Source organism: Cavia porcellus, unplaced genomic scaffold (assembly GCF_034190915.1).
Source record: "Cavia porcellus strain 051 isolate PalLab524CR breed Dunkin Hartley unplaced genomic scaffold, mCavPor4.1 scaffold_9, whole genome shotgun sequence".
Classification (NCBI taxonomy): Eukaryota; Metazoa; Chordata; class Mammalia; order Rodentia; family Caviidae; genus Cavia; species Cavia porcellus.
In genome coordinates, this window is record NW_026947492.1 from 54,821,025 (window position 1) to 54,835,300 (window position 14,276).

The following is a 14,276-nucleotide window of genomic DNA, read 5'->3' on the forward strand; positions in this document are numbered from 1 at the left end:
ATCGTATCTTTTAGCTTTCTCACCACCAACTGCCACGTTCTCAATTTTAAAAAGATATTTTTAATTGACATATAATTGTACATCTGTGTGAGGGTACAGTATGATATATCAGTGCATGTATATAATGTGTAATGATCAAATTTGGGTAATTGACACATCCATCACTCCAAACATTTATCGTTTCTTTGTATTGGGAGCAAAGTCCTCCACAGCTACTTTGAAATATATAGTTATTGCTGTCAACTATAGAATGCTAGAAGTTATTCCTCCCGTCCAGTTGTTTCATGGTGTCTGTGGATATGTTTTACTTCAAACAGCAGAAAGCTGGACTGATCCCCATTTGTCCAGAAACTCTGTGCACCAGACCATGAAGGGACTTCCCTTGAGTTAGGTGCTCATTCTGGTCCATTCAGTAGAGGACAATGATAAGCTGGTGTCCTCTCATCTGCCTACACCTGGCAGCTCAGGCATTGAGCAGAGTATTACTCTTCAGAAGCAGCTGTGAGCAAAAGACAGCGGGAAGGAAAAGCCTGTCCAAGTACTGAGCACTCACCTCTCCTATGACGGCCTTGGTGCTCTGGAAGCACGGCACTTACCAGTCATCACCACTTGGTGCACATCTCAGTGGCCTCCCCACATATGCTCATGAGGTGAGCCAGGAACCACACATGCAACAGTCTCGGAAAGGCAGCAGAAGCAGGCCAACAGCTGCCCTGTAACATCTGTGAAAGCTGCTGCCAACAGCCCACGAAGAGAAGCTCCACCCCAGCCAGAGGCAGCTGGTGAGTGCCTCTCCCGTGACAGCTCAGCGACTCCCTTTAAGCATCTTTCATGTGGTCGATGATAGAGTTATCCCCTAAATGAGCGTCCTTATTTTTCCCACTTTGGGCTAGAAACACGTCAATGATTTTATCAGCTTTCTCACCTATTTGTACAGTTTTGGAAGGACTAAAACTTGATCTGATTCAGTTGCTCACAGATGTGAGACTTAGTAGACTCAGCCATTCACTTCACTAGAATACTTCCTGAGCCACAGTAGATCTCAGTAAATATTTGCTGAATAAATTTAATGAATTTGGTAGCCAAGAAGGGATTTGGCTGAGATTAAGTAACTAGTGGACAGCAGCAGTAGGGGAAGAGTCCACGTTTGCTAGCACAGTGTAAGCATATTCCGTTCCACCATGGCTTGTAGAGTCCTAAAATTTTAGGCTTAGACTATACCGTACACTTTATTTTTAATTCTCCCTGAGAGATCCCCACCAGTCATTAGAGTGCCCTCTCTTTGACTAAATCTAGTGACTGGCGTGTATGGCTTTGTAGATCACCTAGTCCATTCATTTAATCCTCCAACTAACAAACTTTGATTAAGCACCTGCTTTGCATCAAGGATGATACTCTCACTGAAAATGAATACCACATTTCCTGCTATCAAGAAGTTTGTAATATTTGGACAAATACACCCATATAAATAGAATGTAACCGCATGTGGTAACTGATGTTCTGATTTCTGCAAAGATGGTAGTCCCTATTCACTACATGCAGGTCAGTCTAATAGAGCTGCAATGTCTAATTTTCATTTCATATAGTAGTCCTTCAGATATTTTTAAACAGAGAGCATACTCCTTGAGCAACATTCCCATTCCCAATCTAGTCAACAATTATTCCTTCAAATATGACATCAAGCCAGGCATAAAGTACATATCTATAATCTCAGCTCTCAGGAGGCTGAATCAGGAGGATTGTCATGAGTTTAAGGCCAACCTAGACTACATAGTGAGTTCAAGGCCAACTTGAACTGCAAAGCAAAATCCTGTCTTAAAAAAAAAAAAAAAAGAATATGGCTTCAGGTTCACTTATCTGGCTGGTTGTTCTTCAGTGAACATGCTTTTCCTTAGCTTATCAGTCTCTTACATGTGGCTCCCAGATGTGAACTTCTGAACTCCCAAATATGATCTAAGAGTGCAATGCGGAGTTGAGCTCCCTATTACTGTCTTCATTCTGAGCACGATGCATGTTACAATACAGGACAAGGAAACAATAACTTTCTTGCTACCTAACTGTTCTCTTGAGCTTGATTATAGTGCCATGCTTCTCTGATGCCTTCCTCCATTTCCTCGTTGTGTTCCAGCTTAGTTATCGACACCACCAATGCCATCGAGGATTTTGTGTTTGAGTTCATGTATCTACAGTCATCAGACTCTCTAGAGAACCAGATGTCATGACTGTCTTCAGGGAGCCCACATTCTTAGTGGTGAAATTGGGTTTCCCCCCAAAGAAATAATTAAAAAAGAACCGAGACTCAATGTAATCAAAGCAACAATCTTTTCCCTAGACCCCTCCTTGGGACTGCTCTAAATAGTGTTTGGTAGACTTTTGGGTATGATTGAAAACAGATCTCCCAGTTCAAATGCCAGTGCAGAACTGGCCTCAAGCCCAGGCTGTCATGGGCTTTGTCAAATTTTTGTCACTGCATTGACCTAGACAGTTGCAGCCTGAAGAGCTTTGACTTCCATCATCTGCAGAGAAAGCTGGGGAACCTACAGGGACTGACACCTCACGGGCCATGGAATAGCTTTCCAGCACCTGGCACTTGCCCAGTGCCAATCTAGAGTGCACAGAGAGGAAAGTTCTTTCAGCTATTGGCATAAGTCTGCCTGCGCTGGAGCTTCGAGGAGACAACAGGTTTAATTTGCTTTGACAGTTCCTTCCCTCCGGGGGAAAGAATTTACCCAGCACCCTGCCCCCACCACATGCAGGAACTTCGCTTGCTTTCTTGTTTGTACCACAGAGAGTTTCTATGTCTTTTGCATGCCTATATATGTGTGTGCGTGTATTTATCCCCCAGTAACCCACATTTCCTGGTTTGGTTTCATTAGACCAAGTTAGTGTGTTGTTTCATTTCACAAATGGAAGGCATATGTGACCGCTCCTTAAAACCAAAAGACCACCTCTGCTGGGTCCTGGGCCAGCTTCTTGACATGCACAACATAACTGTATTTGCTCTTCAGAAATACAGAGGGGGATGCTGTTATTAGTTCTATTTTATAGAAGAGGAAAAGACTCCCATTTTTTGTCCAGTATTCCTGCCCCTGTGAAGCAGGAGTCCATTGGCAACTGGACTATTCCGGGTATCTTCTCCATATGAAAGTTTCCTTTGTGGTTTCCTATCAAATGAGGTTTTGGCATTAAAAAAAACCTTAAAATGGCAAGTGAATACTCCTATTAGCTTGGACACATTACTTTACAAGACCTAGAAGAGGTGCTAGATAGCAGAAAGAAAGGGTGAATCCAGGTGTTAACCCTAGATTCAGGGGGACTTCCGTATCAGATGTTTGTTTCTGATAAAGGGCAGTGAGCAGACAAAATGAGCCCTTCCATGGATGCCCCATGACCTCAGTGGCTTCCTGAGTTTCGTGTCTCCCTGGGAAGGAGTACTGTTGTCCTCTCTTCCTTCTGCACATGCTCCTATGTGTTTCCAACAATTGTGTGTTCATTGGCCACAGGACACCCCACACCCAACACGGGCTCAGTGAATGAGCAATAGAAACACTTGAACTCTACATTACAAAATTGATAGAAGTTCTTCAAAATGAAATCTCCTACCAAAGCCCATTGCTATCACAGAAAATCAACAGCTAGAGGGGGGTAAAAAAGCTCCCGTTTCCCAACATACCATATACCCAATTATGAAAATCACTTATTCATAGGCAGCTGAATGTTTAATTCCAATCCAAGCAGATCTGAAGGTAAAGCATCTTCTGCTAAATGGGAGCAGCTGCCATGTGAACATGAGCAAAGGAGAAGGGCTAAATGGGATAGAAACTCACCAAACACTAATTGGGAACACACAAAATATTTGTGCAGTAAAGTTCACACTTCTTCCAAGCTAGCGAACGCCACTTCTGTCCTAGAGTTTAGCATACAGATATCTGGTCAATAGAGACTCATTATCTGTGGAATCTCATGTGGACCCCAAGTTGCTGAAATCCTTCTCAGTGTTGGAAGAAAAACTATGTACATAAACATTTCATCAAAAGAAGATACTCTCCACATGTCTTCCTTCCCTTGCTTATTGCCATTTTAAAATGATTTTGTATCTCCTAAAATTTCTGCCTTCTCTGACACCAACAGCCCGGGGCAAGTTTTGTAGCATGCAGACTTCCTTTCTGTCAAATTGAGCAACCAACACTATACTTAGTCACAGAAAATATGCTTTCCTCACTTTGTTACTGTGAAGGCTTGGGGCAGATGATGTACAGGTTTGTATCTTGCAGACTTCATAAATCAGAATCTAAAACTGTGTGACTCTTGTCTGCAGTTGATCTTGTTAAAAATGCAACTGGTAATTTTAGAGATTTTATTAGGATACATATTTTATACCACTGGGTTTAAGAGGGACTGAACCACAGATATTTAGATCTGAGAGTTCATGTAGTTGAATTCTTTTGGTGACAGCCAAAAACATTTACTGAGGCCTTTCTGTGTGTTAGATGCCAAAATAAACTTTACAAAAAAATGAAGTAGGTTTCTAGGCTCAAGTTCACAGTCAACAAAGTCAACTAGATGGCAATTTAATAGGAGTTAGGAAAGAGTCCCAGCAGTAACTTAGCCTGTTAAAATTTCCAGGAATACTTCTCTGAGGAGGTGGCATTTGAACTGGGTTTGGCAGAGGAATTGGAGTTGTTAGTTAGGGATGCATGAGGGCTCAGGTACAGACAGACCCAGGGTGCAGACAGACCTAGGGTGTGGCCAAGAGTCCACAGCTACCCAGTAGCAGAGCTAAATTGGACACCAGTCCTTCGGCCTTCTGTCCTGTGCTCATATGCACTGAGTTGGGACCGTCTCTCCCACTGCACATGTGATCCTGCAGCTTAAAGGTAAAAATCTTGCCTTCAACTATTTTTAAAATGCTTTCTGTTTTAAAAGAATATTCAGAATGAAGCGCCCAGAATGGTGTTTATAAAAACAGTGTTTAAGAAGCCACTACGGATTGAAACATCCAAGGAATATACACCTTTCTAGACAAATGCAGCAGGGGCCTCGCTCTGCCAGGACCCATGCCACTGATCCTAAAATAAGGCTGGTGTTACACTAGTCCCCTGGTGGCATATCTGTGGCCTGCGTGCCACAGCAGACACACAGAGCCCTGTCTGTTGGCATGTGAACCGGGTCACACCAGCATCCCAGCACTGGAGAAGTTACTTTTTCTAAACTAAAACCTCAGTATTCAGGTTGCGTGGCAGTGTTGGCACTTTGCAATTAGTAAGTGGGTTTGAGGTTGCAGTTTGTGCACTTGGTCTCTAAACGTTTTGCCATCCCTGAGTGAGACCCACTTGTACTTCACTGTGCCGCCCTAGAACCCTGCATGGTTGGCAGAGAAACCGTGAGTGTAATGCCTCACTCACAAAAGGAACCATGTATCTGGGCTCTTTCTGAAAAACTTTTAAAGTAGTTTCCAAGTTGGAACTGAGAGGCACCGGCAAAAGGCCTTTTTCCAAATGCCACCTCCACCATCTCTGGCTCTATGCCACGTCAGAGGCTCTCTCCAGGCAGCCCTCCCTCTGCTGGTTTGGACTCTTGAGCCCTGGGCTGTGTTTCAGTCTGGACCCCCTTTTTCCACAGTGGGTCTCCTGATTAACTAGACTCATGGACTTTTAGGAGAGGAAGCCATCCAGGAAATCATTTCAGCCATCATATTCACTTTACAGCAGAGGAAGGTGAGGCTCAAGAGGGGAAATTAGTTGCTTTAGGTTCCAAAAACCCACACTAGGAGAATTCCTCTTACCTCCAGTGAAATATTTTTCTCTCCACTAGGCTGCTGCCCAGGTTCTCTCTGTTAGGCTGCACTTTTTTTTTTTACAGGAAAGGCTGGTCTTCTGTGTCATAAATCTTTCACCAGAGGCCTCTCAGCATTGTTTGAATTTGCATCTCTTGAATGATCAGTGGTGCTGAACATTTTTTTATGTTTATTTGTTATTTTGCTGTTTATATATCTTCATCTGAAAAGTGTGTATTAATCTCAGGTGCCCATTTTAGGATTGGGTCTTTAAATTTGGGAGTCTGATTTATTTTTTCATATGTGTGTGTTTGTCTGTATGTATATCTCTGTGTGTGTGTGTGTGTGTGTGTGTGTGTGTGTGTGTGTGTGTGTGTGTTCGGGACAGGGTTTTACTATGCAGTTCAGGTTGGCCTCGAACTCACAGCAATTCTCTTACCTCATGAATTCTTTTTGTGTTCTTCATATTAGTCCTTTGTCTGGAGAACAACCAGCTAAATTTTTTTCCTACTCTGTGGGTTGTCTTTTCACTCTGTTGGTGATTTCATACACGTGCATTCATGCTTCTAGCAGCCTAATTTGTAACAGCTAAATCTTGGAAACAATGCAAATGTTCATCAACTGATAAATGAGTATAGAAGGTGCATTTTTTAATATAATGAAGTACTACTCATCCATAGAGAAGGACAAATTTGAGGCATTTCTAGGTAAATGGATGCACCTTGAGACAGTACTCTTAGGTGAAATAAGCCAGACACATATGTGTAAATATAATATTGTCTCTCTGGTGTGAGAACCTGAAAGTGTAAATGAGGACCAAAATATTTTAATACATAGTGTGAAATAGCAAGAAATTATTCAAAAGGAAAGGGGAACTGGGTAGGGACAGGGGGAAGGAAGGAAGAGAAAAGAAAAACATGAGGATAGAAGGATAAAATGGGACCAAAGCTTGTAAATAAGGAGGGGAAGCAAGGTTAAAAGGAGGGGAGGAGAATGGAAAAAAAAGAAGAATTAAGATATATCGTGTACAGGTGCAAATTTTCTATGAAGAAGGCGATCATTATGTATATCTAAATCATACTAATAAACCTAACTTTAAAAAACCAGAGGTCTCAATGGGCTTCAGGACTGAGAGTTGTGAGCTGAGGACTGCCTAACTCTGCCTCCCTGGCCAGTTATACCCAGTACTTTCTAGTCTGAATCCACTGACTTTCTGTGTGACTTTGAGGAAGTCACTGTGCTTTCTTTCTCCAGGTCACAGTTCCTTCTCTAGTAAGAAGGGCGGAATGGGCTCTCGAAGCCCTTCCAGCCTGAAAGTCCTAGGATTCTCTGCCCTTCATTAGCTCCTTTGCAGCCTTCATGGATGGCCTCACTGCCCACAGCCCTGCCTTATGTGTCCCCTGACCTTGGCCCTAAAATAAATTCCTATGGGGCCCAAACAAAGTGGCATGAGCAGAGTCTGGGCTTGAAATCCAAGGGTGTGGGTTCAAATCCTTCCTCCATGCCTTAATAACCTGTAGTCTTTAACAAGTCACAGCAATACACAAGTACTGGCAGGTTCAGTGAGGGTGAGAGGAGACTTTTGTGCATAGTTTTCTTTGTTTTGTTCCACAACCAAAATTGTTGAGAAGTGAGCTATTGCAAAGAAGCAGATTTTCCAGATAGAAAATACACTTATTACAGCTATAAAACATAATCTTATTTTTTATTATAACCTTTCTGAAACTGATTCTGAGTTTCCTTGACATTGTCAATGGTGTTAGGAGGAGTTAGAGAAAGTAGCATTCCTGTAATAAAAGAAAAAGGCATGGTAGCAGGTTCTAGGAATCTAAAGGGGACGGGGAAATGTGTACATCTTTGAAAGAGCTTAGACCTTTCATCTTGGCCACTGGAGGGTCACTGAAGGGGTTTTGAGCACAAGGGTGATGAGAACCAAGTTTATGTGACTCAAACTTCCAGGTGGTGAGTAAACTCAGCCAGCCACAGGCTGTTGTTGTCTTGCAATGAGGGAAGGTGGCAATCTGAATGGACGGATGACAAATCAGAGGTGAGAAAAAGAGATTTGCAAGCGCCTAACAGCTTTGCATGAAAACAAATCAATGCAATATTTGTGCATTATAGGAAAAACTCAGAGCACTGAGAAGATGACAAAAATCACCCAGGAACCCACTTCGTAAAGATGAGCACTCCTCAAAGGTTAAAGGGTTTTTCTCCCAATGGTGTTTTAGCTGAAAAACTTCCAGTGCATTTGGAGAGACAAATTTGATTTATAAAATCTGGCTCAGGCATTCTATGGAGCACATCTCCTCTTGTGGGTTGAGACATACTTCAGTGAGAGCAGATGCAACACAATTTTAAGTTCATTGGTTTCTTTCCATGACTGGGCTGGAATAGCCTTGGTACCCTTTCTCCACAGGATAACCTCAGACCTGAGGTCTTACTTCACCTGAGAATGAATTCTGAGCTCTCTGTGAAGTGGAGAGGTTTCTCTTTTCAGCTCTCTCTCTTTTCTCTCCCAGAATCAGTGGATAACTGCCCCAGCAATTGCTATGGTAACGGCGACTGCATCTCAGGCACCTGCCACTGCTTCCTGGGCTTCCTGGGCCCCGACTGCGGCAGAGGTGAGCATACTCACGGTTCAGGATCCCTTCAGGCAGCTCGGGCTTCACTTCTCAGAGCAGGTGCAGAGAAGCCCAGGCCAACTCTGTGCCCAGAACAGTTCCTGAGGATCATACTTCAGAACCCCATCATGGGAGATCTGCAAGCAGAGTCCAGAAGGAGGCGTGTGTCCTCACGGCAGGTGAAGTGGCACAGGCTCCTTTTTTAAATGCTGCCTTTCCCTTTGGCCTTGCCAAGCATCTTAGATGTTTCTCCTCATACAAGTGATTTCTTTCTGGCCTGTGGACAGAGGGCCTAAGGAGGCTGACTGTCTTCTAGCAGCATAAGTAGCATCTTAGCTCAGACACCAGGGAGGGACTCGAGAGGCCAGGCTGCCCCTCTCACACATGCCCCTAATGCTCTGGCCTCTATAGCCACCACTGAGATAGCTTATAAGGCTTCCCACCTGTTACCCTGTGCTCTCAGCCTTTGTTTCTATCCTAGAAGAATGACAGGGAAAATACTGAAGGAGATCACTAGTCCGGAGAATTTGGCACTGCCCTTGGGAAACAAAAACGGGCTCTTCTTTCAGTTGGTTCATCATTTTATTCATTCAGCAGCTTGATCCTTTACTTGGTCCTTTAGGGACAGTGATTACGTCACTGAGCAAGGCCTAGGCCTGGGAGTCCTCAGCGTGTTCTGGGATACATGAGCAAATAGCTGCAAACCAGCACCATACTGAGTACAGCACACAATAGCAAGGTCCAATGTGGCCGTCTTAGCTTGGAAGGGACAAGGATCAGATCAGAACAGCTCTCAGACGAGTGGCGTTGGACCTTAGTGTTGAGGCCAAAGAAGCTGTCTGTGAGTGGAAGACAGAGATGGTTTTGGAGGCTGAGGGAACAGTTTCCTGCGAGCGCTATGCCATGATGCTGCTCTGGGGATTCTCTTATTTTAGCTAATGTGAAATAGATCTGTTGGAGGCAGCAGAGCTGGCAGCTGTAGGAAGAACAGTGATTACCTGCTGAGTGCTTTAAAAAGGAAAGAAGCCAGGTGGGGGCCAGGGAAGGTGGTGCAGAGAGAGATGAGTCATTCCTCCTAACAAGAATTACTGTATCATCCCATATGCACTTAAAGTTAAGAGTCATGTATAAAGCAGCCTTCTTGTATCTCAGTAAGCCTGGCAAGTACTTACAGCATGGTGCAATATAATTTATTTTTATATAGTGTCCTAAGGCTGATCACAGAACCCTTTCTGCTAAGAAGCAGAGTGGAAAGATGATACTTTAAAGAGCATAGTTGGACTCAGCCCTTCTTTTAAGGGGGCAGTGGTATGAGGGGGTGGAGAGGAAGTGTGAGAGACAAGGGAAGTGAGACTTGCTGGGTTAAAGGCAGCCTTCAGGGTGTTGCAGATGAGGCTGGTGACGTGCAAATGGAGTGCTGTTAGACAGAGGATGCTGGAGAAGAGACTCAGGGCAGCAGAAGGCCTGGCGGCTGTCTTTTCCTGTGAGAATCAGACACAGGCAAAGGCCTCCTATCTCGATTCATGGCAGCCAGAAAACCACAGGAACAGCAAGAAAAGACAGGGGAAGATGGTGTCCAGTGTTATCTGCGCTGCACATCCTGCAGTTCCAGATGTGTTTAAACTGCAGATGATGAACCTACACGGATGGTTTTTGGCAAAGCACCAAGGCTGTTGGTTGAACCAGTCAGGCAGAGGGGAGCAGGGGGGAAAGGCAAATGGGGATGCTGGATAATGATTCATACCAGGCTTCTGATGCTGTCTCCGCAGCCTCCTGTCCTGTGCTCTGCAGCGGGAATGGCCAGTACATGAAGGGCCGGTGCCTGTGCCACAGTGGCTGGAAGGGCGCTGAGTGTGATGTGCCCACCAACCAGTGCATTGATGTGGCCTGCAGCAACCATGGTACATGTATCATGGGCACCTGCATCTGCAACCCTGGCTACAAGGGAGAGAGCTGTGAAGAAGGTAAGGCCTCCAGCTATAGCTATCTCCTGAGACGGAGGCCAGCACACAATGCTATGAGGGCTGTCAGGAAGTGGGGGAGCTCCCAGCCACCTGCAACCCCGCCCCCACACACACATTGTTGAAGCCCAACAATAATAGTGTTAATCCAAAGGAAAAGGACAGGCCTGGGGATATAGCTCAGTGGTACAGTGCTTGCTTAGCATGTGCGAGGCCCTGAGTTCAATCCTTAGTACTACACACACACACACACACACACACACACACACACACACAAGCTCACATGTATAACAGTTCAAAAGAAGAGGACTAAGACACCACGAGGACATGAGAACTGTCACTAGGCATTTATCATACGCAAGGCCTCCTTGCTGGAGGCCTCATACCATCTAATTTCTAACCCCAGTAGGGAGGAGACGGAGTCCCAAAACATGGAATGATTTGTTCAAGCCTGACTCGGCTGCTGCGGCTCCATCGACGTTCTTCCCCTCTTCCCCCTTGAAGGGCATCTGTTTATTTTCTGTCTCCACTTGTGAAGTTGGAGCCTGTTACAGACCTCCATACTCTGCCTTCCTATGTTACCCACTCGTGTGTGACTGTGTATGTGTACGTGCGTGAGTGAGTGTGTGGCTCTTCAGTGCTCACAGACATGCCTCTCTCCTTCATAAAGTAAACACAAAGCTTAGTAGATCAAGGATAGGAACTGACCTTCTGGTTCAAACATGGTGTCAGTTCTTTTATTTTAACCATGTGAGATACATAAATATTTGTAATTCACAAGCAGAAAAACTGAGGGTCAGGGAAGCTCATAACGCAGAGCCAGGATTCAGCCCAGGTCTTCTCCCTGTCATTCCATTGCTCCTCTGTCTCAACTGTGTGGTTTCCAGATAAGAGGAGAAACCTCATTCACAAGCATACAGGAATATACTTTCTGGGCCAGGTACAGTGACACATTCCTGTAATCCCAGATGATCAGAAGGCTGAGACGGAAGGATCACAAATTTAAAGCCAGGCTGGGTAACTTAATAAGACTCTGTCTCAAAATAAAATTTAAAAGGGCTGGGTATATAGTTCAGTGTTGGACTGCCTGCCTAGCATTTGTGAGCCTCTGAGTTCAATCCTCAGTACTTAAAAAAAGATGTGCATATTTTAGAATCAGGTATACATTTGAGTCATGGCTATGCCACTCACCAGCCTCAGTTCCCTCCCTTCTAAATGGGAATACCTTCCTCAGGGGGCCACTGTGAGGATCAAATTAAATGACCCATGTAAAACATGTAGCTCAGGGTCTGACACATAGTAAACGCTCCATAAATGTGGCTCTTATATTATTAGTATTGTTCTGGGGACAACTGAAACACGTTTCAGCCCACTTACTTCATCTGAGGTCTTGTGACATGGATAGATTCCGTGGTTCAAGCTGACAGATGACGGTGTGCATTTGTTACTTCCTGTCCTCCCTCTGGGCTCTGGCCCCTCCCTCAGTGGATGGAAGTGGCCCTGAGGAGAGCTGGTCTTCTAAACCTATCTGAAATGTAACACAAAGCCTCCATGTAAAGCATCATTTTCTCTTAAAAGAGAGAAAATGTTAACAGGCCACTTTGTAAGAGTAGGGAATGCGGAGGATTAGTGTCTGAAAAGCAGGGCCTCCCTGCGACACATGACCTGGATCTCCTGGCTTTGATGGGGATCACTGTGGGCTGTCCGCAGGCTATAGCCCTGCCACAAAAGACCTTGGCTTTCTTATCCAGAGTATGGGATCTTCATCTGCTTTCCCTTTCATTTTGGTCACTGGAGGTCAAGACCCTGAGAAAGAAGGTTTTCCCTTCCTCTCTTCCCCAAAAGAGATTCCTGTTGAAACAGCAGGCTGTCTCTCAGTGTGGGCCGGGGGAGTGGGAGGTGTCTGTCCCCAGACAAACCCACCCTGGACAGTGCCCAGAGCTGTAGGATTATTTACAAAGAGAAAAATGTTGTTTAGAAGTCTGATTTACATTATCTATTTGGAAAGAAATGTTTTCGCTCCTGCTCTCTTTTCTGAGGAGGGGCATCTGGGACTGATTGCTTTTATTATTTTTTTTTCTCTGGGGAGCTTTCCTTGCACAGTCCTGTGTTTATAATAGGGTTTTCTTGGGCCTTCCTCCCCCACCCCCTCCTCCCTTGGCTCTGTGCTAACGCGTTTCACTCTGTTTATAAAACATCGGCTAACAAGCTTACTTTTTTCTCTCTCTCTTCCTTCTTCTGAAGTTTATTGCCCATATTTTTAAAGGCTTAAACTGAGCCAGCAGGCCGCTTGGAGGTGGTGGAAGGGACGGATGAAGAAGAAAAATTTAGACTCTTTACTAAGAAAAGCGAGACACTGTGTGCTTGGTCCTGAATGGTGTCTGTTAGCTCATGTGGTCACTGAAGCGTGGACCATTTGGGGAAAAGAGTTGCCTTTGCAGCCTGGTCACGCAGGCCTCATCATTCCATTAATGGGCTCAGCTTAGGCTGGGAATTTTGGCTTAAATGGCAAACTCGACAGGAAAAATATGTAACTGTTTGCATGCCTTCCAAGAGGAAACTGAGTCAGCCCTCCTCTATATCAGGTTTAAAAACCTCCCTGACAACATCTACTCTGTCCTGTATCATGCATGTTCCACCCCAGGCCTGCCAGTTTTTCCTGAGTTCCACATGGCTCTTGGGAAATAGCTGGAGTTCCTGAGGCCATCCCAGTGGGATGCGAGAGAGGAAAACAGCTCTGATCCCATTCCAGAGTTCCTACCACCCCAGGGGCCCAGGGTGGCATAGATAATGGCCCCAGGTTTAGGATCAGTGGACTGCAGGGACAGAGTCACTCGGTGGAATCTCAGCCAGTCCAGCCAGGGCTTACTGGAGGTGTTATGTCCAGGTGCACGTTCAGTTTACTCATAGAAGAGAAGATGAATTATTCGGAGGTCAGCTCAACTCACACCCGATCCTCCTGATCTTTGTTCTGTGCTTGGACCATCTGCTGAAAGCACGGGAATCACGAACAAGACAGTGACACTACGGACCTTTGCTAAACTTGGCAGCCTCCAGCCTGCCTGTTTGGGTGCAGATTTATAGGTTTGACCTCCAGGGTGCCCTGGGCTTCTCAGAGACCACTCCAACTCTAAGCTGGATTCCAGGCACTCACTGAACAGGAAATACCTCTATAGGCCCCAGGGTAGGAATTGCTGAGTTATTTCCTGTCAGATTGGAAAACCCTCTGGATCTAGGGAATTATCATAGTAGCCTAATGAGCTGGAATAAGCCTTCTGAGGGCCTGAGATCTGAGGTAGGTCATGTGAATTTATCACTATTGTTGTTTTTATTATTTTAATTACCAGGAACTCCAACAGGTCATGCTTTAACCATTACTTAATGGTAACCAGAGACGTTGCCTTCTTTCGGCTCTATTAATTCCCCACATTGCCTTGTTTCTTTCCATGCTTTGTTTTGATTTCTGTTTTTAAGCCACTTCATGTGATTATACTTTTGTAATGTAGGTATATACTTGTGCATGTATTTTTGAACCAGTAATGTTGTAAGAGAAAATAGCAAGAGACCTAGAACAAAAAAGAGAAATCCAAATATAAATTTGTCCACTGTACCATTGTGTTATCATGAGTGAGTCATTTAATCTCACTGTGCTTCACTTTCCTCATCTATAAAATGAGGGTCATAATAGCAATTATCTCATATATAGTGTTGTTAATATTAAATCAGATAATTATATAAAATGTTTAATGGCAAAACATAGCATAGGGGAATGACTAATACCAACTATTATGATTATTGCTATTTTTACCAAATACTTGCTTCTAAATTGATGCCAGATCTTGTTTATCATTTAGGTAAGGTTGAATTCCTTTAGGAACCTGAAAAGTCAGAGAACTCTCTTAATAAACTGGTCCTCAA

General features: G+C 44.4%; 1 protein-coding gene across 21 annotated transcripts in view; it reads left to right on the top strand.

The window, feature by feature from the left end:
• Nucleotides 1–14,276, top strand: part of Tenm4 (teneurin transmembrane protein 4) — a 2,788,855-nt gene that overhangs the window by 2,638,321 nt on the left and 136,258 nt on the right. For all 21 annotated transcript variants that reach the window (XM_063256396.1, XM_063256398.1, XM_063256401.1 and 18 more), the window contains 2 exons: nt 8,296–8,397; nt 10,167–10,361. In XM_063256396.1, the coding sequence (XP_063112466.1) occupies nt 8,296–8,397; nt 10,167–10,361 (297 nt within the window). The remainder of the gene's footprint in view (nt 1–8,295; nt 8,398–10,166; nt 10,362–14,276) is intronic.